Raw genomic sequence first — 25735 nt, 5'->3', positions numbered from 1 at the left:
CGAGGCATTTTAGCCATTAGAACATTTCTTTAGACATCTGTCTATTAACTTTTCACATTGCTAAACATGGCTAATGCAATACATAGACATAGTATTTCTACTACTAAATAGTAATAAATGGTGCTGAAGGAGAAAGAATTATCCTTGCCGAAAACCAAAACATGACAGACTCAAAATGCTTGCACATTGAAAGCAAAAAAATAAGTTTAACAGATTCTCAGAGAAACAGTGTTTGCTTCTGCTTTATTAAGCCTTGAGGGTCAGAGAGGGGCTCACAAGAATCACAAAAAAATATATTATGTCCCATATGCTAATAAACCTTAAATAAGTGGCTTTTGCTAAGGACTCCTTGATGTTGTCACTCAGTTTACAAATGAATGGAAGATTGTATTATTTCCCATATGTATGATGCTGAATGATATTTTTCAAATATGATTTTAAAATGCTATCAGGACAGGGAATTTAGCCAGCTCAAAATTATAAATACCTGTCATGAACTTGAATGGGAGATAGGAAGAGACAACTGGCATAGATGTCTCTAATCACCAATATTATTTTCCATCTCAATACAAGTAGATCTGTACTGTTTGCAAATAATAAGGACAAATTAAAATTGACAAAGACAAAGCCTCTTAGAAAACACAAGTCTTTCTTACAGTGATTTAAAATAAGGCACTGCTGCAATCAATTTACTATGTACAATATGAAAGAAAAATTACAGACCATTATGTTTATAAAATATATGATTATTTAACTAGAGAATGCTTGTCCTGATTGCTGTAGTTACAACCAAAACCATACCAAGGCTGTACCAACTGACTCTGTTGCTTTGATGAAAAACCTAATGTGTTGAAAAAATATCTGTAAATCTAAATACCAAAAAAAAAAATAATAATAATAACCACTAAGAATTATACTGGTAGAGAACCACAATAAGAGAGTTTTTCTTCTAATACAAACTATGTCGTGAAAATTGCCAAGAATAGTCATTATAGTAAAGAAATATTATAAGAAGAAAACATTCCTTAACACTTGGATGGAGAATAAGTCAATACAGAAACTACAAACTGCCAAATAAAGCTAACTTTTATCTCATCATTTGGGAAACTTTTGCTTACATGTGTTTATCGATTTTTTTAAAACTAGCATACATTTATTATTAAAAAGTGCAGAGTATAATTTAGCTTTTCTTTTATTATCGAGAAATCACTTTAAGGATTTGGCTGAGGTTCCGTATGCTAATAAATGTATTAGCAAAGAAAAGGAGTTCCAAACAGAGATTCTCTATTTCAAGAATTAGTTACTTTGCAATAAAACAATTCTTACAGCTGAAGGAGTAGGATAATCTCTAATTTTGTTTAACAATTGTACTGATCAACACTTTCATATTTTAGTACTTTTGCTTTAAAACTAATCTTGAAAAAAACTAATCTTGACAGCAATCCTATGAGTTAAATGGAGCAAAAGTTCATGTCTCATTTAATAGGTTACAAAACTGATTTGTAAAGATGGTTAAATGAGATAGTCTAATTTAGAATCAAAGACTTTTTCAGGCTCTGGATGTCTTAGAAAGTGACCAAAATTTCTCGTGAAAGTGGTTGTGGCACAGAGAGCCAAGTTGCCTAAAATACCGTAATGGCAAAGTCAAAGCATGTCCAAAAGAGCACAATGGCCAAATGTTGAATCCCAGCCTGTGGCTCTCTTTAGAAGTTTTGCCATCAGTATTGTTCATGTCCATCCTCTGAACCGTTTTAAAATTAAAAGTGTTCACAAAAAAAAAAACAAAAAACCCTAAACAAAACAGTTAAACACTAAACATCCACTGAACATAGATATCTGTGTCCAGGCCCTGTGTTAGACATTAGGGTTGTAAGGCTGAATATCACATATTCCCTCCCTTCAAGGGTTCATATCAGTATTTGCCTCTATTAATTTCTCTTAAACATCAGATCTCTATGATCTAAATGTTGAAATTTATTATTATACGGAATCTAATGGAAATATCTCTGCAGTCTGGACCCCTTACTTTAAAAATTGTAGCAAAACCTGCTTCTCTGAAATCATTTTGCCTGATTACTTCTAATCAACATTAAATCTTCCTGAGTTCTATGGTTACCTGTCGTGTGCTAAGTTTTGCCTTCCTGAAAATATGATTTAATACATGGCCTTTACTTTTCTATAGGTAAAAGCCTATGCCTTTAAGTCAAGACTCCTTCACCCACCATCTCTCATTCCCTCCTCCTCCTGGCACACTTCCTTCACACAGCACTTCTGTCCAGGTCCTGCAGAAGTGCCATAAAATAATGTACTCAATGATCAGCTTTAGCAGATAGACATCTAGGACTTGGGTTTGGCCAGATTAAGGCAAGATGTGACAGGTTCATCATCTTTCAGCTTTACACATTTTGGATACATTTAAAGTTGGCCTAAAAAGACATATGAATCAGCAGAAATGTGATTGACTTTTTTTAACATGAGTCATGTTAATTTTTTTCCTCTTCCATTTCCTTGCCTATCTGTAGCCTTTGTGTACACACACACACACACACACACACATATTTCCCACTCTGTCTTTAAAGAATCTGAATGTATATGAATGAGTACAAAAGCTGACAGCCATTATGAATTAGACACTCAACTATGACTTGTCCTTGCCTGTCTCGTGTTAATTATTCATTCAACAAATATGCATTAAGACTGATTACATATCTGTGTACTGGGAGTTCAAAGGCATATTCATCTTTGTCAGGGACCTTAAGAAACACACAGTCCCTTCCTGGGGATGGATGTGTAAACAAGTAACTACAGCACAGTGGCTGATAAATGCTAACACAGTCGTGTGTATAAAGTCCTAGCAACATGCTCCAATTAACACAGACCAAGGCAGTGATTGATTTTACTGGAGATCAGAGAATGTTTCACTGGAAGATGGCACCAGGGCTCCATCTCAAAGCAGGAGCATGCATACACAAGTTGGAGAAAGTAAAAAGATGTGAGGAAGATAGAGAGGAGGGAGGTCTAGGCCATAGCAGGACCATGAACAGCATATCACCAATACCAAGCAGTTTGTCTTACAGTGCAGCAGTGCCCAGTTCCCAGGGCACAGAGGATAAAAGTGATCAGAAACAGCAGAAATGAGTCTCGCATGTTAATTTAGGGTGTTGTGTGCCGCACTAATAATTTGGCCTTTACCTATACCCAGTGGTTCTTACCCCTTTTTTGGAGAATCCAATGAAACCTATGAATCCTCTTTCCAGAAGTATGATAATAACACACACTCAAAATGGCACATACGGTTCTGAGTCCTCATAGCACATCTGGAATCCATTACTGGATGCCACCAGCTGTAGACATGGAACCATAGAAAGTCTCTTAGCAGGGACTGAACAGTCTAGCTCTGTATTCTAGAAAAAAAAAAACTGGCAGCAGTGTGTGTAGGACAGGCTGGTGGGGGGTCAAAACACCAGATGAAAAAGCCTATTGCAAAATGCCAGGCATGAGGCCTTAGACCCAGAATGAAGACAGTGCAAGGAGGGATGGAGAGGGTAGTAATGGAAAAGAAAAGCATTTCAGAAATGAAACTGACATAGCTTGGTGTCTGATTAATGGTAGAGGATGTTGAGCATCAAATATTTTGTTATTGTTTGTGTTTATCTTCCCACTAAATTATAAATCCTCTGAAAGGTGTTGCTGTACCAGGCTCAACCCAGGAGTGAGCAGAAGCAGAGACATAAGCACGTAGGATTAAAACTTAACATTCAAGAGAAAAATAAGTCCTCCACCAACCAAGAGGCAGAGGGTCCTTGGGACTCTGGAGCTGATGGAGAGTTGCTAGTAGACACTGAGAATCAAATAAGGACCTGCTGAAATTGTTAATTGGGAGGGAAAACCATCATATCAGAGCAGCAAGTGAACTTGCTGGTTGTCATCTATACCTTACTTACAAGAGTTTCTTGCCACAGAGCCTCTAGTGGGGTATAGATGCAGGAGAGATCTGTTGACTATCAGCATGAGTCTATATTAAGCAATTATGATACTTCTGGATTCCTGGCACGCTTGGTTGGTTTGCTTTACATTGGCTATGGAAAAATATTCTCAGGACCATAAGTAGCTCTTCAAATTTGATTTATTTTCAAACTGCAGAACTTGTGAAACTATTCCAGTTATTCAAGCTGCTACCTCTAGCTACAGGTTAAAACCAGAGGGGAATTTTATCTACTAAAGATACAGAGATATGGTAGTTGAGATAACAATTGCTTTTAAAAACATGTTTCTGAGCTACAGGTGTAGTGTTTTTGACAAAATTCATTTCCGTGTGTGTGTGTGTGGAGGGCACATAATTGCACATAATTGAATTGGAGAAAAGAAGTCCCAGAATTTCACATCACTTGAAAATTTTAAGTAACTAGATCTTTCTCTGACCCCATCTCTGTTCCCCTTCTTTTATCTCTCCCAACCCCAACCTATGCTTATGCCATGCCCTATGTATATTTTTGAGCAACAAATAACAAGTAAACAAGTAATCAGTAATCTAGGATTTGAAACAGAACATACTTCCAAATCCTTTCACCATCTATTAAATGTCTGTCCAAATGTCTTGCGCTTTCTTCTAAATGACATGTATAATAATTTCACTGATAACTGAGGTAGCTCAAAAATGCAAGTATAATACCTGCCTTTGAAGAATTTGCAATCTACTTGGGAAAATTGCAGTTGGTCAGTAACTGGTGGGTAAAATGATAATCCCAAAGAGCTACAATGTCCTGTTTTAAATATAACTCATTCTGGGCAGCCGTGGTGGCTCAGCAATTTAGCGCCACCTTCAACCCAGGGCTGATTCTGGAGACCCAGGATCCAGTCCCACGTCAGGCTCCCTGCATGGAGCCTGCTTCTCCTCTGCCTGTGTCTCTGCCCACCCCCTCTCTCTCTTTCTGTCATGAATAAATAAAATCTTTTTAAAAAATTAAATAAATAAATAAATAAATAAATAAATAAATAATAAAACAAACTAATTCTATACTAATTCTTGCAAATTGATAATGCCTGGATGAAATACCAACTAATTGCAGATTAAGCAGGATGTTGAGATAATGGAGAGTTTATCATTCTTTAACTTTTTCTGGGCATAAGGAATTGAATGCAAGCAAAAGTAGAAAAAAATATATAATATCAAGTCAAGGAGAATATTTTGGATTTCAATTCCAAACATTCATCCTGCAACATCCAAATGGCTCTTGAGAGAGAAAGCACCCTATCATGACGATAGGAATGGAGCCTAAATTACATCCCAAATCCTGTGAAGCTTCATTCAGAATCAAGGCAGTACATTTTTTTTCTTGGCCCAGATGACAACAACCAGGAAGAGTTGGGGGAGTTCTAAAATCAGAAATTTGATAGTGGCAGGAAGTTAGCTGGTGGTTTTTTTGCAGCTTCTCTGTTATCAACTATAGTTTGAGTTTTTGTCCATCGGACTCCAAGCCATAATAACTTCCTAACTTTCTAGTTTCCTCAACAAGTCACAAAGTGAGCCTTCTCTCTGTCAAGAATTCTTTCTCCATGATTCCAAACCCCAACATGTGCTTTCCAGAGCCTCAGATGTTTTGTTAGTTCTACAGATGTTTTGTAAATGCATTCCAACAGAATTTGCCAGGGCTGCAGAAGGAATCTATGGCTGATTGGAGTCACAGTTTGGACAGGGCTCGAGTTAGATGAGATGGAACCGGAAACTGAAACTTCGAACTGGCTCACCAGGAAGTCAGGAATTCACAAAAAGAGCGGAGAAGGAATTTTATTTCAGGGGGTGTTTCAAACATGCCTGTTTTGGGGAGTGGAAGGGTGTGGAAGCCCCCAGAGCTGATTCTTCACTGTTTTCCTTGGTGCTTGGCCTGCATATTATTTTACGCTGGGGATTTTTTATTTTCTAAGTATAGAAAAAACATCAACCAAGATTAGCAGCTTAATTTTCAGAACTCCAGGTAAAATGGCTTTTTTCACACTTGTGACATAACATAAGGACTTTGAAATATCCCTACAAGTGCAAAGGGCCAAGAACATGATGACTGTCAGCACAAACATGGGAAAAAATGGTTTTTAAAAATATTTTATTTATTTATTTTAGAAAGAGCATGAGCGGAGGGCAGGGGCTGGGGAGGAGCAGAGGGAGAGGGACAAGCAGACTCCCCACTGAGCATGTGCCTGACATGGAGCTCAATTTCATGACCTTGAGATCATGACCTGACCTGAAACCAAGAGTAGGTTGCTTGATTGACTGAGCCACCCCGACACCCCAGAAATAAATGATTTTTAAAAATTACTACAGTTTGTATAGGATACAATTCTCCTATTGTCCATTTTTCCTTTGTGAAAGAAATGGAGTTACTGGTTTCAGCCTTCTGCTCCTAATTGCACAGCCCTGAGGTTCAGGAGCAAACTATTAAAGCAAATTATTATAGTGGAAAAAGAAAACCAGACTGACAGGGTCTTTCTAGTAGAAAATCTCTTTATACACATGTATGGTCTGGAAGATTATAGTCTAGAAGATATATATATATACACACACACACGTGTATATACATATACTGTATACATACATGTTTATGTATGCAGTATATATACAAAAGTTTTTATCCAAACTTAGAATTTGGAATCTCTATTAGAAAGAATGCATAATAATACTTATTTCAATATTCTATCAGGATTAAAACAGAGTATCTCTATGTGCTAAGTGTATGCTTTTAGAAGAATAGAAACCAACAGTGATAGAATATTTTACTATGCTTTTCCTCAAGATAAGCTGACTCAAAATACTCAGACCAGTTGCAAATTTCCTGAATACTGGTCTTTGCTCATATCAGCAATTACTGATTTTAATTCAGCTGGCTGTGAAATTGTATTCTGGTGGAGCTCTCCAAAATGCCCAGAGGTTTCTCAGCAGTTTCTTAGATGAGCTGTAATCCAGCCTTGTCCTTGGAAAGAATACAAAAAAAATCAAGTTACCATAGCTCTGAAATGAAAATCTCACTGAAGCATTTGACATTGAGCAGAGGCAGGTTTTTGTTTCCTAAAAAGTAACAAAGCTGTCTCAATTCTATCTCCAAGTTGTTATTCCCAGAATAAGAAAGAATTCTGAGTACAAAATTAATTTTTAAATATTTATTTATTCATTTTAGTGGGGAAGGGTGCAGGGAGAGGGAGAGAGTCTTTCTTTTTTAATATTTTATTTATTTGTTCATGAGAGACACAGAGAGAGGCAGAGACACAGGCAGAGGGAGAAGCAGGCTCTATGCAGGGAGCCTGATGCAGGACTTGATCCCTGGACCCAGAGATCACACCCTGAGCTGAAAGCAGACACTCAACCGCTGACTACCCTGGAGAGATAGTCTTAAGCAGACTCCGAGTTGAACTCAAAGCTCCATGTGGGGCCCAAACCCATGGCCCAGGGATCACAACCTGAGCTGAAACCTAGAGCTGGCTGCTCAATCTACTGCGCTCGAAAATAATTTTTTTTAAAGAAAAACATTAGTTCTATTTAAAAAAATTACGTACTGAGAAATGTTTCTTCAAATGGAAAGGAAGGTAAAAATTTCAAGCTAGGCAAAGCAAAACAAAAGGTGATCAGATAACAGGTGTAAAACCTGGCTCACCCAGATACTAGCCATGTGACTTGTCCGGAGAGGGACAAGCAGATATTCGCAGCAGAGTTGAAATAATTAACACTAACATGCCAGAAAGGACATCCAGTACTTTACATATGTTCTCTTGGTTAACCTTCGTGATCACCCTAGTACGGGAAGTACCAATGTTCCCCTTTTACAGCTGCAGAAACTCAGTCAAAGAGATCTGACAATCCGAAGGCAAATTGACTTAGGATATGACTCGTAAGGTCAGTGTGAGAGCCACAGCCGAGCACTTTCTCCTGTGGGATGATGTAGGATGTTCAAGCTCTCTGAGCCTCAATCTTCTTGTTAGTAAAATAAGGGGAGGGGGAATCCAACCTGACATGGATCACTGTGAGGATTAAATGCAGTAATTTGGGTAGATTCTGGCTTACTTGCTGGCACATAGGTTCTTAGTAAATCTCAGCATTTTTCCCCTCACCAGCAACCCTCCAGGCTCAGGTGCAATTAGGTGCCCTCCCAAAATTGGGAAAGGTGTATGCTAGGGTGCACTCATGAACAGGTACAGGGGAAGAAAAAGGAAGCCAGGTGCCCAAAAGTCTTTCTGAGGCCTGCATAGCTTTTACACCGTGTTACAGAATTGACTTTTCTTCTCAGTAGCAGGGGACAGGTTTCATGCAGTGGCCTCTGAGAGACCATGCACTGTGTCACTGGCAGTTCATCATATCCCCCAGCAGTGCAGCTGTGATAAGAACCAGATGATCTGAATTTCCTAAGCAAAGCCAGCAGCAAATATCTGGGAAAGCGCATGCCTCAGTATCCACATGCTCTGCTCTTTAAGAAAGTACATCAAAAAGCCAATGGACTTTTACAAGAGCCCAGTTACAGCTTAACGTCCGTGAGCTCTCAAATCAGGGAATCGCAACCCCTAACACGTGAAGTTGGCGAAAGAACCAGTATTCCAAATTGTCAAAAAAGCCACAGATTAGATAAAATTTATAGAGACCTGATATGTGTAGGAGAGTTACAAATGGAATCTGCAGATTCATTTTCAAAGCTTGGTATAGGGACAGGATGTTTCTGTGTGTAGATTTCTCCACTTTGCATGGGCTCGCCCCAGAACAATGGTCCTCTCATTACTGGGGAGGTTGCCCCCTCTTTTTAATTTAGAAGAATGTGACATCCATTTGTGCAGTCACATGCATAGCTCCAGATGGCTTAAGCTAAATGCTGTCTTGGAGGAGAGGAAAACCAGAGACTCTGGTGCCTTTCTGCTGATCTTGAAATAGTAAGAATGGCTCTTTGCCTCGTCTCGTAACCCATTTTGCTGCATTTGAAGATCTGTTGGTGTTTGAAAACACTTTGCTTATAATGTAACTTCATCTGTTCTGTGACTCCCATTTTACAAAAACCTGTATCACCCATTCCCTCAGCTCCTACCTCTGTTTTTATTGTGTTCCATATAGCTTGACCTCTTGTTACAACATTTGGGAGAAATATTTTCCAAGGCCTCTGTATATACATGAATAGAACTGCAGAGTCTTTTTACTGCTAATTTGTGCTTCATCCTACAATATTTTCCATAAGTCCTGCATAACCCGTCCCATGACCATAGAAAGTCATCCTAAGGTTCAATGTCTATTGGGCAGTGAGATGCAGGGAACGCATACTTCACATGGTTACTCCAAGTGCTTAACTACTTATAGCCATCAGGCTTAAATCTGTTCACCTGAGACTTGGTTACTGATTTCAAAGCAATTGGCTCTGAAACCAACTGCAAAACAAACAGTTGAAAAATCATGATTAGGTAAACCAGCAATGGCGAAGAAATGACACCATCCTGAGGTTAATATACTCAGAGAACCTATTCTGATCTTTGAATACTTCTAGGATGTACGTGATCATCTGTGGCCACAGCCTACATTCTAGGCAGTCATCACTGACTGAGGCTTAGCACCTCTCAACTGGCCAGAGCAATGCATGGATGGATGCTGAGAGTTGATTGCTGAGTTTTCTTTTTTTTTTTTTTTTTTTTAATTTTTTTTTTTTTTAAATTTATTTATGATAGTCACAGAGAGAGAGAGAGAGGCAGAGACACAGGCGGAGGGAGAAGCAGGCTCCATGCACCGGGAGCCTGATGTGGGATTCGATCCCGGGTCTCCAGGATCGCGCCCTGGGCCAAAGGCAGGCGCCAAACCGCTGCGCCACCCAGGGATCCCGATTGCTGAGTTTTCTTACAAGAAAGTAGTTGATTTAGCAGTCATCATCAATGCTACATATAAAGGTCATCATGTGGCACCAAAGATACAGAACTCTAGATCTGGATTTTTCTCAATTGAATAACTCGAGACAAATACTCAATTTTCAAATATTATAGAGCCAAGATGCAGGCCTTTCTTCTCTCAGCGTTTGCTGGATTTCTAAAATGCTGGCTCAAAAGAGGTACCCATTGTCCATCTTAACTCATCCATCCACTACAAAGTAAAATGAGTGCTGTAATAAGGGTAGGATTTATAATGAATTTTCTCAAATTTAGCATTATATGCAGTTTTGATCATTTCTGATAAATCTGATGACACTTGGAGTCTTACTTACAGAATTTAGTGGTTGCCATTTCGTTCTTGGTCAATTCATAGCAAATGCTCACCAACTCACCTGACACTGTTGCTGAAATGCCCTGCAGTGGGGTCAGGAGTAATCTCTTGGTCACTGTGTTGTATAGCATCTGTGAGCTTGTTTCTGAGATACTGAGATTAAAATATTATATTTAGGGATGCCTGGGTAGCTCAGTGGTTGAGGGTCTACCTTTGGCTCAAGTAATGATCCCACAGCAGGCTCCCCACAGGGAGCCTGCTTCTCCCTCTGCTTGTGTCTCTGCCTCTCTCTGTGTGTCTCTCATGAATAATAAATAAATAAATAAATAAATAAATAAATAAATAAATAAATAAATAATAAATCATTAAAAAATAAAATATTATATTTATGTGACAGAAATCCAATTGGAAAGATTGCCCAAGGTATATTTTCAAAGCTTAAACTTTGGTTTCAGAAACAACCATCATTGCTTCTAGGCAACTCATTTTCTAGTTCCTTATTATTTCTGCCTCAGTTTCTCTTGCTAGGTGCAATTCAAAGTTAAGACTTAAAAGAAAAGCCTACTGTGGTAAAGAGGAACGCACATTTCCAAACAAAAGAGAGTAAGCTCCAATTCCATCTGGACCAGGCACAAAAGTTGTTTATACTGAGGCCCTCTTAAAAACCGTAATAAGCTGATGCTGGTAGGTCTTAAATGACCTGAAATGCATTGCTGCATTGGTGTTTCTGGTTGTAAATGTAGAAATCTGGCACAGTTAAAGAGGAGTAAAATCACGTTCTATAACATTAAACATGGATTCAGTTGACATGAATTATGTTTATTCCACTTGCTAAAAGACAACTTGGAGAATCTTCCAGTTTGAGCAACAGGCCCATGACTTACTTCTGGGTTCATGTGTGATCTGTTTCAGAGCAGCGTGGGCAGTTTGTATGTCTAGTTGTACTGAAAGTTGTAACTTATGATGAGGTAAGAGATTTAGTCTGTACAACCTCACCTGAGAGCCATTTTAGTGCTTCTTTGGACAAGGTACATGAAAATAAACCAAGCAACTCAACATAGACTTTGAAACAATTTCTCTAGAAAAACAACATCTCAGCTATACATTATTTCCAAAACATCTTAGAGAGCGGCCAGAGGGAAACCTCCCAAGGCTTTGGCATTCTAGTGTTCTTATCTCACATGGAAATGGAGTTCACATGTGAATACTGCGTGTGGATTTTTCTTTTTATGCAGTTGTGATCATTGGATAGTATTGTAATTTGTAATCACTCATCTTACTCATTTTAATTATTTCATGAATCCTAGCATTTGTGATGTTGGTTTTCATCTCAGACTTATTTAATTTGAATAAAGTGAGGGACATTGCATTGTACAAATGTATGTTTGTCACAAATAGTTACTGCATCCAGCAAATACCATAGCTCTCAACAGAACTTCTTCCAGTCACACAGAGAAAACTTAAAGGGAGCCAGAAGATGCACAATAAACTTGTTAAAAATCTGAGGAATGAATTTAATGGATATGTGGACAATGTATACTTCATTGCCAAAGAGTCTTTTCTTCCTCAGTATATAATTAAGTTCTGGAAACAGAGTGCCCCATATTGCCTTGATTAAAGATTGATTTTTATTAATCCTAAAAACCAGGCTTGGGAGCTCAGTAAATACTTCCTTTAGAAAGAACAGACTCTGAGGTAACCAGTGTTTCTTTTGCCCATTCTGTTCCACATTTTATAGGGTCCTCGAACTACTGACAGGTCATATCACCAGGTAAATGCAATGTGGCAGGTGGCTGGCTGGGAGGTTCTGCTGTGGGAACATCCGGGTGTTCAGAGAGCTGATGCCTTAGGAGTACAGTGTCTCAGCTAAACCCAGTAGGAAAAAAAACACTAGTTCCTTCCCAGAGCACCTTCTACAACCTTTCAGAGTGCACATGTGTTTATAAATAATGTTAAAAATAAATAATGTTAATAAAAGGGGCAAATGCATATACAGTGCTAATTTAAGCCCTATTAGCTTCTGAAAGATGGATGTCTGTGTGTATTTTTATTGTGATAAAATGTATAAAATTTACCATTTTAATCATTTTTAGGTGCACTGTTCAGTGACATTAGGTACACCTAAAGGCTGTACTCTCATTGCTGTACAACCATCACCACTGTCCATTTCCAGAATTCTCTTCATTTTCCCAAACTGGAACTGTGTGCTCATTAAAAAACGATTGCCCATGCCTCCCGTGCCCCTGACCCCAGCAACCACCATTCCACTTTTTGTCTTTATGCATCCAACTATTGGAGGTGCCTCATATAATTTTTGTTCCTTCTGTCCTTTTATGCTAAGCTTATTTCTCTTAACATGATGCCTTCAGGGCTCATGCATGTTGTAGCATGTGTCAGAATGTCCTTCCTTTTAAGGCTGAATAATGTGCTGTTGTGTGTATATATCATATCTGAGTTATGCACTCAGCCACTGATGGACATTCGGGCTGTTTTCAACCTTATGTGACTTTTATATATGAACTGTTAATTCTCATAATAATAGTCTTTATTATCCTTATTTGCTGATTAAAATCTGAAGCATAAAGAGGTGACCGATAAGAAGCCCTGGTGACAGGGCTAAGTAGTCTTTCAGTCCCTCCTCTTAACCAACATGCTATCCTGGGCTAGCCCTTTTCAAATGACTTATGAATCTATGAATCTAAATAAAGCTCATATTAGTTAGACAAGCCTTGATGCAACACCCTGAGGTGGGGTTTCTAGCTTTGCCTGTTCAGGTTTTAAAAGGTCCAAGGAGTCGTCAATTTGACAACAGAGCAGCCCCATAGCAACTGATCCATAAAGAAGCCTACTACTGCAAAATAAAGTTTTCTGAGGGGCTAGAGGATGTTCTTTCCTTTTTCAGGAGCCCCTTCTGTGTGATAACACTTTGCATTTAAACAGGTAGGCCTTGAGAGAGTGATTAAAAACAAAATTAACAACAACATCAATAACAATACGAATTACCACTTGTAGACCTACTATGCCCTGGTTACTTTACTTACATTAACTCAAGTTCCCTCAATGCTTCATAAGAGGTAACCCTCCTTTTCGCCTCCATGTCTCATCCTTTCACGGTATTTATTGCACATCGCCTGTGCTCTCTCTTAGAGGGAAAACTGAAGATGAAATTGTCATATTGTCTAACATGTATATCTTTCTTATGGTTTGTTTTTTTCCCAAATCTAAATAGTTTTGGAACTTTAATGTTTTTCATAATTATGTCCTTGATTGATACCAGAAGATGCCATCTTTAATGTTTGGATATCATGTTTAATTTACTCAGTAAAATAATTTGACCCCAGTTTACATTCACTATTTGTAGAACCATTGCTATGGACTGAATTGTGGCCCCCACACCAGTCATATGTTGAAGTCCTAATCCCCAGTGTGATGGTAATGCAGATAATTAGTTGGGATGGGGTCATGAAAGTGGGGTCCTCATGATGGGATTAGTGTTTTTAGAGGAAGAGACACCAGAGAACTTGCTCTGTTCTCGTTCTCTCTCTCTCTCTCTCTCCTCATACAAAGTGGAGGCCATGTGAGCACACAGTGAGAAGGTTGCCTTCTGCAACCCAAGGGGCCAGGAGCCACCCATGCTGCCATCCAGAACTATGAGAAAATTATTTTTTATTGTTTAATCCACCCAGTCTGGTATTTTGCTATGGCAGCTTAAGCAGGCTAATATGACTGTGCATGTATGTATATGACATTCTCGATTTATAAGAACATAATTGTGGGTAATATTTATTCATGTTCTACTCTGAAACTAGTCCTAGGCTAAGTTCATTTAGCCAATCTTCTTACAGAGTATGTGTGTGTATGTGTGTGTGTGTGTGTGCATGTAGTAGCATGGTTATAATATTATCCCCATTTTATAGAAAGGGAAATTTTAGTGTAGGCGGGTGGTAATTTAATTGTTCAAGGACACTTAGTAAAAACAGAATCCATATACCAACCCAGGCAGTTTCTAACTCCAGAGCCTATGGCACAAATTTTATCTTTGCCTCTTATGAGAAAAGTAAGGCTTAACATGGAGACGGGTACATAAACAGTTTTCTATATAGTAGGTGCAGATTTCACTAGGAAGCCTGTCAGTAACAAGCAAATCTGTGAGTGTCAAGAGGCAGTCCCTGCATTACTGAGGTTACTTCATGTAGTTATTCTAATTAACAAGTCTGAAATCTGGAAATGATGTTCCTCCCTTAAAAAAAAATATGTCAGTTGTATGAGTTGTTAAACTTTGGAAGGTTATGCTGATAAACACATTTCAAGCTTCTCAGAGCAGAAACATCTCTGAGAGCAGTTTCTCTGTTTTCACAAAGCAGTAGTAGATGAGTAGACTTATGCTCCTTGGGCAAAATTGTGACTTCTGTGCAAAATGTGGCTTCAATGTATCTACCCCTTACCCAGATTCCTATTTCTTGCTCCCTGTTTTAGTTGCTCCATTATGCAATCTCTGTCCCTTTCAGGCATGACCCTAGGTCCTTAAACTTAAAATCAAATATCCCTCTCTGCAAACATACACACATTATTAAATTAGAAAGAATCTGCTTAGTGTTTTCATCTCCAGCAAGGCTACCATATATAGACATACAGAACACCCACACTTTAGGACACATTTCACGGGTCACTGGGGAACATGATACTGACCATCCTTTTTTTCTCACAGAGCTCCAGGACAGCACGCTCTGAAGAGGACCGGGATGGCCTGTGGGATGCATGGGGCCCATGGAGTGAGTGCTCACGCACCTGCGGGGGAGGAGCCTCCTACTCCTTGAGACGCTGCCTCAGCAGCAAGTAAGTCCTGCACCCCCCTAGTATGAGTGGGGAGTTTGTAAGACCCAGCAGTAACAGGTTCAGTGCATACTTTTGTGGTTGGGAGTATGCAGAGCATTTGGTTGCACATAAATCCAGATGAAAGGAAGTTACCAGGAATTAAATCTATGCATCTATAGCTCAGTTATTAATATACTTCTATGTACTAAGCAATATAGAATTTATCTCATTTACCAAGCAAATTTTATCTGTTGTCATGTTATTTATTTTTATTTTTTAAAAGATGTTATTTATTTATTCATGCGAGATACAGAGAGAGAGAGAGAGAGAGAGGCAGAGACAGAGGCAGAGAGAGAAGCTGACTCCATGCAGGGAGTCCGACGTGAGACTTGATCCTGGGACCCCAGGATCACAACCTGAGCTGAAGGCAGACGCTTAACCCCTGAGCCACCCAGACGTCCCTCTGTTGTCATGTTAGAACCAGAAAGAGGATTTGTAATTAGAAATGGACCTCATGTATTAAAGCTTTATGATACATTATGCTTATTGAATCGCCTTAATTATACTGGCAAAACCAGCAACCATTTTAACATTAACACCATATGAGTTTATGTTGGATTCCAGTGCTATCAAGCACTTTGCAAATGACTGATATGTGGGTTTGGTGTTTTGATGTCATAATGGATGGAAGTTCCCTAAGGTTATTCAGTTCAGTGAATGATTAATTTTGCATATGAGGAGATTTGGAAAAACAGAAACTGCTGTGGGAATTGGGCATGGGAGTGAGAGCAGTGGTGAAGGTGGATAGTGGCTAATGGTTGCTAAGCTGAAAGTAAAGGCCTGAGGCATTGTACTTGGAAGAATAATAATTCAGAACTGTATCTTGAGCTGTGTGGTCTATGACTAGATTTTTCTCCAAACTATAAAATACAAAGCACAATAGTAATATTTTTTAATGAAAGAATTTTATTTGATGTTGAAAATTATTATATGTGACAAATAAGATGTTTGATTAAAATTGCTGTATATTATAAAACATGAAACTGAAGAAGGAAAAAACATACATATATCTGCTGATTCTTCTAGGTTTTTCATGAAGAGTGGAAAGTAGTAAGATGTAGGTTCAGAAAAATGTCAACATACTCTAATGAGTAAAAATTTCTTGAATTCAAAGTTCGAGTCTCATTCCTTTCTGTGTCATCCAGGCCTGCACATGGTCTGACAGGTCTTCCTTTACTGAATCCACTGATAACTGGAGAGCATTTTGGTTCCAGGCAGATCCCAGTGGAAATGATGTACCCTGGGAAACCTGGCCAAAGGGCATATCCTGTAAGAAACCAGATCAATTTTGCTGTTTAACCACACTGGTGTTTGGGTCTACTCAGAAGATGGAGCTATTGGATTGCATCCACTAGCATGTTTGTCATCTTTGGAGGCCTGCTTCATATCAAGCCAGATCTCTGAGCTGATTAGGAAAAAACAGACCTTTCACTTTTATGATTCACCTCTTTTCTTAGTCTTAAATATCAAAAACTTCCTACATCTGCACTGCATGATGCTACATGGTGATAGTGCCATGAGATATAACTGATAACAAACATACATCAGCAAAGCCAAAATGTACAAATTTGAAATGTTCCTATTATGCAGTTTTTTCAAATGGCCATGTTTGAATATTCTATAGGGTTGAGCCAGAACATGTGTCTCACAAAACTGGTAAGGAGTGTATGAGAACTTTCATACTGGCTCTCTGATGTGAATGCCACATTGTGAGACTCTTGTACTGAATAAGACACCAATGTGCAACAAAAGGGATGGATAAATTACAGTCACAGGTAGAATTTTATCATTCCGCAAAGCATCAAATATTGAATGTTATGTGAAATTCACAATTACTGCTTTTTCACCTAGTAAATTAATACTCTAATTGTTAGCATTTTATTGAGATACTATTGAGGATATCAGTTGTCATCTACTCACAATGCATTGGAAAAGTAAAATGTAACTTATAAAAATGTAAACATATAGGCTGTATGTCTTCATTTGACTTTCAAATATTGAAAAAATATATATATTAAGTAAACTCATACTAGGCTGGATAGGAAGCTAAAACAATGAGGGGAGGGCAGACCAGCAGCCTGCTGTGGATGGTCATCTGTGGCCTTCATATTCATTTGGAATAGCTAATCAGCTTAATGGATTTTCTTTCATCTCCATTCTACATTTAGACATTCAAATTTAATTTGATCACCTTATACCCTTGAGAAAGATCAGAGGTTATGAATGTATATGTCCTTAGAGGTCCTGTAGAATACATGTTATAGTCTACTGGTAAGCATTCAAATTCAGCCCAAATAAATCCTATCCACCTGTTGAATTAATTTGCCAGACCAATTTTCCAGCCTGGTGATATGTTCTCACAGGTCTCTTTTAGCTCTGATATTTTTAAGTCTATCAGCTAATAATTATTCTATTCCAAATATGATAGAACTGTAAAAGCAGTTAAAATACTCAGATGTTATGGAATAAAGGACAACTGTTCAACTTCTGGAATTAATTATGTGCTGTGATGGATGGGGAGCTTGTGAAGAGGCTTGGTTAACTTTCTGAGTTTGAGAACATCTTCTCTGAGTGATCTTTTGAAGAGTCCAGGAAAATAAAAATCAGTGGAGGGAAAGCAGAGTGAAACTATGGACAAGCATTAAATATAAAATCCTTCATTCTTCTCACTGGTGGTGTTTGATGCTGGAGAAAAAGCCTTGACCCAGGGAGATACTGAGCAGAATCTTTTCTTTGGCTTTTCCCCTATCCTTTTTCTTGGCTCACAGAAAGTAAGGAGGGCTTAATTTCCCCAATCTCTGATATTGGAGTATTGATAATTGCCTTTACTTGCAACCCTGGTTTGACCAATAAGAGAAGGCTATAAACTTTCTTTCTACAACCTTTACTAATTTCCATAAGATTACTTAAGTTTCATTGAATAACTCTGATAATGCAACTTTTTTTTCTCCCCAAATTTTTATTTAAATTCTAGTTAGTTAACATGTAGTGTAATATTAGTTTCAGGAATAGAATTTAGTGATTTATCACTTACATTCAACACCCAGTTGAATATATGACTCTCGCTAATCTTACATCACTAATTCTGCTTTCATTTTTGCATCAAAATGTCTGGTTTGGGTTTTTTTTCCTAATTAGAAAATAGAATATATGTACTTGTACTTGATGACGGTTCTTTATTTTCAGTGAATTAAACAGTGTACCAACTACCTTGAGAAGCTGCTGCTTTTCTCTACTTCTTCACTTTCCCCCACCAAATACTCTGAAATAACATTTTTAACAAATGCATTTTTCTGACTGATCTAGTAGTGTTGCTTGTTTAGTGGAAACTATTCTTCTTCAGCCTAAATTACTTAAGCATATAGTTTTTAAATTTGATACTAAAGATCTGTCTCTGAGAGCTCTAGCTTTGTCTTCAGCCAGTTAATTTAAGTTTTCCCATAAGGAATTCCAGATGCATAAAGCACTTAAGAATACTGTGTGTAACATCATATGTACCACTGTACTACGTCTGTGCCAAGACCAAGGTCAAAGGGGTAAATGGCAGTTCATTTGAAATGGCAATGAGTCAGATAGCTGGATGCTCTTACGTGCAGTGTCAACCTTTATATTGGTGCCTGAAGAAGACTTAAAGGTCTTTTATGACATTTTTTACTTTCTGAAATGCCAAATTAACCTCCAGACTAACAAATAGTATGGATTAATAGATTAATATATTAAGAGTAAGAATATTTTGTTAAATCCCAACTGATTAAATGAAGGGCTTATCAAATTTATATATACCCAAATAGCAAAAAAATGGCTTGCTTATAAAGGATGAAAGCATTTTTTAGAGTTAATAAATTTTGCATTGAATTTTTTTAGTTGAATATAATTTTTGGAGCTGAATAAAATTATTAGATGAGTAAGAAATAAAATCATCACACTGTGGAAGTACCTAAAAAAAAGAAGATTATGATATCATCACACTGTGGAGGAATCTAAAAAAAGGAAGATTATGATATTATTCCAAAGGGATGTGGCTGCCAAAATGTTGTCAATATAAATACGGAAAAATTAAAATAAACATCCTCAAGGAGTCTTATCTCACAGTAATGGGGAAGATCATTCAAACTTGTCATTTCATAATTGTGCTAAGGGAAAGTAAGTTAACTCCTCAGAATTTTTTTTTTTAGGATTTTATTTATTTATTCATGAAGACACAGAGAGAGAGAGAGGCAGAGACACAGGCAGAGGGAGAAGCAGGCTCCATGAAGGGAGCCCGACGCGGGACTCGATCCCGGGTTTCCAGGATCACATCCTGGGCTGAAGGCGGTGCTAAACCTCTGAGCTACCCGGGCTGCTCCTCAGAATTTTTAATTGCAAACATAATTTTTCTCCCATAAAAATATTGATACTTACAGTAATATAAACTTTAGTTAGCAAGTAACTTCTACACCATAAAATAATAAATACCAAAAGAAAAATTTTAACATTAAGATTTGGCTTCTTAAATATTTTTTTTCTTTTAAAATCATTTCATCTCTATCATAACATCCAATTAAGGTTCACAGTACTTGTTTTAAGAGGTTTTAGAACTTTCAGCTAAAATGAGCCGTAAAGCAAGATTTATCTGTTATTCATCTAGTGTTGTATGTTATCAGCCTTGTGTTCGTTGGAAATGCTTGAGTTTTTGTTTAAAGGAAAGATATACAAGTTCAGAATGGATCTGATTACTCTGTCATTTATATGAGATGCTCTTTTCATTGTGTTAGGGAAGATTTCACACTTCAGATGTTTAAGAGTTTGTGGTTGTCTTCCTTTTACTTTCCAGGTTAAAGCCTAATCTCAGTGTATTACCAGGACTTCTAATCATCCAGATCATTTATCTTTAGAGGGATGCTTTTTCCCCCTCTCTAAGATCTGGTCTCCTTTCAGGAGAATACACTAAGTCCAAAGACTGAATGTTTGGAACCAATTTATGGCCTATGTTACCCCATAAACCTGTTTGTTAGAATAAAAAATGGTTGGCAATATGTTTGATGTCCACAACCTTTACTAGCCATATTGGGAATTTGTAACTCTTGGCTGTCTTTTTTCTGTTTATTTAAAAATTCTTTATTTGGCTAGTTCAATAGCCCGTGTGAAGTTTTTATTTCTCTTCAATTTTCTTTTTTTTTAAACTATTAAGATACCATTGACATAAAAAGAACATATATTTAAGGTATATAACTTAATGTTTCAATGTATTTATACATTGTGAAAAGATCACCACAAGGAAGCTAAATAACTTATCTATCACACCTATATAATATATAGATTACTGTATGTGCATGTATATGCTGAGAAAATTTAAGAGGTATCTTCTTTCAACTTTCAAGTATACAATACAGTCTGGTTAACTGTTACCACCATGCATACATTAAATCTCCCAAAGTCACTCATCTTCCATAACAGAAACTTTGTACTCTTTGACCAACACTTCCTCATTTCTCCCTCTCCTCTGCTCCTGGTAAAATACCATTATACTTAGGCTCTGCTTTTATGAGTTTCACTATTTTAGATTCCACTTATAAGTGAGATTATGCAGTGTTTGTCTTTCTGTGTCCGGCTTATTTCACTTAGCATAATATCCTCCAGATTCTTCCATGGTGTCACAAATGGCAGAACTTCCTTCTTTATTAAGACTAAATAATATTCCATTGCATGTGTATACCACTTATTCCTCTGTAAGTGGACATTTAGATTGTTCCCATGTCTTGGTGATTATGAATAATGCTGCAGTGAAAATGGGTGCGGCTGTCTTTTCAAGATCCAGATTTCATTTCCTTTTGATACATAAACTTAGAAGTGCAATTGCTGAATCATATGGTGGTTGTATTTTTTTTTAATATTTTATTTATTTATTCATGAGAGACTCCGAGAGAGAGGCAGAGACATAGGCAGAGGGAGAAACAAGCTCCTCCAAGAGAGCCCATGTGGGACTCGATCCTGGGAAGTCCGGGACCATGCCCTGAGCTGAAGGCAGATGCTTAACCACTGAGCCACCCAGGTGTCCTATAGAGTTTGTATTTTTTATTTTTTGAGGAATCTCCATATTCTTCCATAATAGTTTTACCAATTTACCAATTTGCTTCCTATCAACAATGTGCAAAGTTTCCCTTTTCTTCACATCTCACCAATACTTGTTACTTTTGCCTTTTTTATAATAGTCATTCTAACAGGTATGAGCTCATATCTCACTGTGGTTTCGATTTGCAGTTCCCTGATGATTAGTGATGTTGAGCACCTTTTTATGTGCCAGTTGGCCATTGTATATCTTCTTTTGAGAAATGTCTGTTCAATTTCTTTGCCGAGTTTTAGTTAGATAATTTGGTTTTTAACAATTGATTGTGAGAGTTTATATTTTGGATATTAACCCTTTATCAGGTATATGGTTTGCAAATATTTTCTCCCATTATGTAGATTGCCTTTTAACATTGTTGATTGTTTCCTTTGCTGTGTATAAGCTTTTTAGTTTCATCTAATCCCACTTACCTATTTTTGTTTTTGCTGCATGTGGTTTTGGTGTCATGACAAAAGTCATTGCCAACACCAATGTCAAGAAGCTTTTTTCCCTATTTTCTTCTAGCAATTTTATAGTTCCAAGTCTTACTTTTAAGTATTTCATCCATTTTGAGTTGATTTTTGTATTCCTGTGAGAATAAGTGTCCAATTTCATTCTTGTAAATGTGGGTATCCAATTTTCCTAACATCATCTATTGAAGAGATTATCTTTTCCCCATTGTGAGTTCTTGGCACCCTTGTCAAAAATTAGTTGACCACATATGTGTGAATATACTTCTGAGCTCTTTGTGTTTTGTTTTGCTTTTTTAAAGATTTTATTTATTCATGGGAGACAGAGAGAGAGAGAGAGAGAGGCAGAGACGTAGGAAGAGGGAGAAGCAGGCTCCTTGAAGGGAGCCCGATGTGAGACTCAATCCCGAGACTCCAGGATCATAACCTGAGCCAACATCGGACGCTTAATTACTGAGCCACCCAGGTGTCCCTGAGCTCTTTGTTTTGCTCCATTGGTCTAAATGTCTGTATTTACGCAGGTCCATCCTACTTTGATTACTATAATTTTGAAATATGGTTTGAGGGATCCCTGGGTGGTGCAGCGGTTTGGTGCCTGCCTTTGGCCCAGGGCGCCATCCTGGAGACCCGGGATCGAGTCCCACATCAGGCTCCCAGTGCATGGAGCCTGCTTCTCCCTCTGCCTGTGTCTCTGCCTCTCTCTCTCTCTCTCTCTCTCTCTCTCTCTGTGACTATCATAAATAAATTTAAAAAAATTAAAGAAATATAGTTTGAAATCAGGAAGTGTGATGCCTCTAACTTTTTTATTCTCTCTAGGGATTCCTTTGGCTATTTGGGGTCTTTTGAAATTCCATATGAATTATAGCTTTGTTTCTCTATTTCTGTAAATAATGCCATTGGAATTTTGATAGGAAGTGTATTGACTCTATTGATCACTTTGAGTATCACGGACATTCTTCCAATCTGTGAACATGGGTTATCTTTCCATTTATATATGCCTTTCATTTCTTTCATCATTATTTTATAGTTTTCAGGGTATAAGTCTTTCACCTAATTGGTTAAGTTTATTTCTAAGCACTTTATTCTCTTGGATGGTGTTGTAAATGGGATTTTCTTAATTTCCTCTTCTGGTAGTTTGTTCTTAATGTGTAGAAATGCTGTTAATTTTTATGTTGACTTTGTATCCTGAAGCTTTATTGAATTTATTATTTATCATAGTTTTTTGTTGTTGCTGATTCTTTAAGTTTTTCTACATATATGACCATGTAATCTGCAGAGAATATTTTATTTCTTCTTTTCCAACTTGGATGCCTCTTATTTCATATCTAATTGCTGTAACTAGGACTTTTGGCTCTACATTAAATAGAAGTGGTTAAAATGGGCATTCTTGTGTATACTGAATTTTAGAGGAAAGGCTTTCAGGTTTTCCCATTATTTTGATGTTAGCTGTGGGTTTTTCAAATACGACCTTCATTGTGTTGAGGTAAGTTCTTTTTACACCTATTTTTAGAGGTTTTATTTTTTTTTTTATCATGAGCAGATATTGAATTTTGTCAACTTTTCCCTGCATCTGCTGAGATGACCATGATTTTTACATTTCACTCTGTTAAGGTGGTGTATGACTTTGATTGATTTATATATGTTATACCACCCTTGCATCCCACAGATAAGCCCTACTTGGTCATGGTGTATAAACCTTGCAATGTGCTATTGAATTCAGGTGACTAGAATTGTATTCATGATTTTTGCAACCATGTTCATTAGGGATATTGGCCTATAGTTTTCTTTTCTTGCAGTGTACTTGTCTGGCTTTGGTATCAGAGAGATACTGGTTTCATAAGATTAGTTTGGAAGTGTTTCCCCTTCTATTTTTTGGAAGAGTTTAAGAAGAATTGGTATTATCATTTTTTAATGTTTAGTAGAATTCACTGGTGAAACCATTAGGTCCTGGCTTTTCTTTGTTGGGAGATATTTGATTTTTGATTCAATCTTCTGATTTCTTATTGGGCTGAACTAGAAAAAGAAGAACAAACTAAGTCCACAATTATCAGAAAAAAGGAAATAGTAAAGATGAGATCAGAATGAATCAAATAGAGCTTAGAGGGACGCCTGGGTAGCTCAGCGGTTTGAGCACCTGCCTTCGGCCCAGGGTGTGATCCTGGAGACCCAGAATCAAGTCCCACATTGGGCTCCCTGCATGGATCCTGCTTCTCTCTCTGCCTATGTCTCTGCCTCTCTCTCTCTCTCTCTCTCTCTGTGTGTGTCTCTCATGAATAAATAAAATCTTAAAAACAAAACAAAACAAAACAAAAAACCAAATAGAGCTTAGAAAAATTCAACTAAACTAAGAGTTGTTTTTTTTTTTTTTTTTGAAGTGATAAGCAAAACCAACAAACTTTTGGCTAGACTAAGTGGAAAAAAAGAGAGAAGATGCAAATAAAATCAGAAATGAAAGAGAAGGCATTACAGGCATGCCTCATAAATTAAAAGACCATAAGGGACTATCATGAACAATTACATACCAACAAATTGGATAACCCAGAAGAAATGGGTAAATTCTTAAAAATGTAAAACCGTCTGAGAGGGAATCTTCTCAATTTTCATTCATGGAGCTAATAAATATTTACTGAACATCTACCCTATATAGGCAAGTTACTAGGTATAACTCAGGATAAAAGGCCCAAAGGTTCAGCACCTGCTTTGGGGGATTTACCAAATTATTAAGTTTCTATTTGAGTTTCTGCTGATTGTAATTGCAAAATATTTTAAGAAGAGAGTTTCACCCAGTTCTGTAAATAGGTAATACATATGTGGCGATGGTGTTAACCCTAGCTGTACTTTAGAATCACAGGGAAATCTTAAAAAAAAAAAAAAAAAAATCTAGGCCCTGCTGAAAACCAATTAAATTCAAATCTCGGGTGGAGCCCTAATCACAATAAAATATTTTAAAGCTCTCCAAATAATTTTAATGTATATCCAGTGTTAAAACTGCCACTCTATTGAAGAGAAAGGATTTTCTGATAAATTTGTATATGTTTCCATTCCTCACTCAAGTTTCTATGAAATGATCCAATTAGTAGCATGGGAGGAAGGTCTTGGGCACCAGCGTATCAGGACATAGAAGTAGTGATTGTTCCTGCCCTTCTGCAAGCCAAGGGAATACCTTTTCTGAATGGTTACACAGTTGTCTAGTATTCATCAAGGTCAACCTGCCCAAATTGGCAAATAGACTAAGTAAGTTCTCAACTTGCCTTCCATTGCATTATTAAGCTTACATGTATGACCCTTTATGCCTCCAGGTTGTTAGTAAATGACTAAGTTAACGCCCAGTGACTGGAGTATTTTTTGCAAATTCTCTGGGATCCACCTCCCTTCAGTTCATGAAATTTCTTATCCATAGAGTAGAGTTTAACTTTCTACCTTCAAATCAGCATCTGTCATTACCCTGAATAGGCTCCCTAAGAGTACTTGAGTTCTGTTATCTCTGCTTGGGCCCAATTTGTGCAGTAGAAAAGAGGAGTTTATCTAACCCTGTTTTGTTTAGTTTCAACCAATGGGGCAGAGGGGATTGGCAGGAAGGAAGGGGCAAGGGGAGGAAAGATAAAGGGAGAGAGAGAGAGATTGATAGAAATTAAAGGGATACCAGATATGACGAGCTAAAGATAAGAGTCATCAGAATTGTATACATTGGGGGAAGGATGCTTTACCTGGAGACAGAAAGAATAAGTATATAATACTAAGTAACATCATATTCATGTGGGATCATTAGCTGCAACCTTACTACATATGCCAACCTTAAGTAGCTGTGTAGCCAATCCTACCTCTAGGTTTTGGACTAGAGGTCAAGATTGAGATCCCTTCCTAGTGAGAGAGAGGCACTACTTGGGAGCCTGGCTCTCATAATAGTGTGTTTCACTGCCTCCCTGAGAACCTTTAACCTATTTTGTAGACTATCTCCTTTATGCTTTTATCAAACTAATGATTTTGAGTCTTAGCGCCACTATGTTCTAGCTATGTGACACTGGATTGGGTTTGTAGTTTTTCTGGGGTTTCGTTTGTTCATCCATGATGTCAAGTGGATAGTGCCTGGAACAG

The 25735-nt window shown here is 37.6% G+C and overlaps 1 protein-coding gene across 3 annotated transcripts in view; it reads left to right on the top strand.

Moving 5' to 3' along the window:
• The window catches only part of ADAMTSL1 (ADAMTS like 1), an 882039-nt gene that overhangs the window by 519157 nt on the left and 337147 nt on the right, over window positions 1-25735 (top strand). For all 3 annotated transcript variants that reach the window (XM_041761627.1, XM_041761624.1, XM_041761625.1), the window contains one exon: window positions 14919-15046. In XM_041761627.1, coding sequence (XP_041617561.1) covers window positions 14919-15046 — 128 coding nt within the window. The remainder of the gene's footprint in view (window positions 1-14918; window positions 15047-25735) is intronic.

This window comes from Vulpes lagopus, chromosome 7 (genome assembly GCF_018345385.1).
Source record: "Vulpes lagopus strain Blue_001 chromosome 7, ASM1834538v1, whole genome shotgun sequence".
Lineage (NCBI taxonomy): Eukaryota > Metazoa > Chordata > Mammalia > Carnivora > Canidae > Vulpes > Vulpes lagopus.
This window is presented reverse-complemented; position numbering and strand designations above follow the sequence as displayed.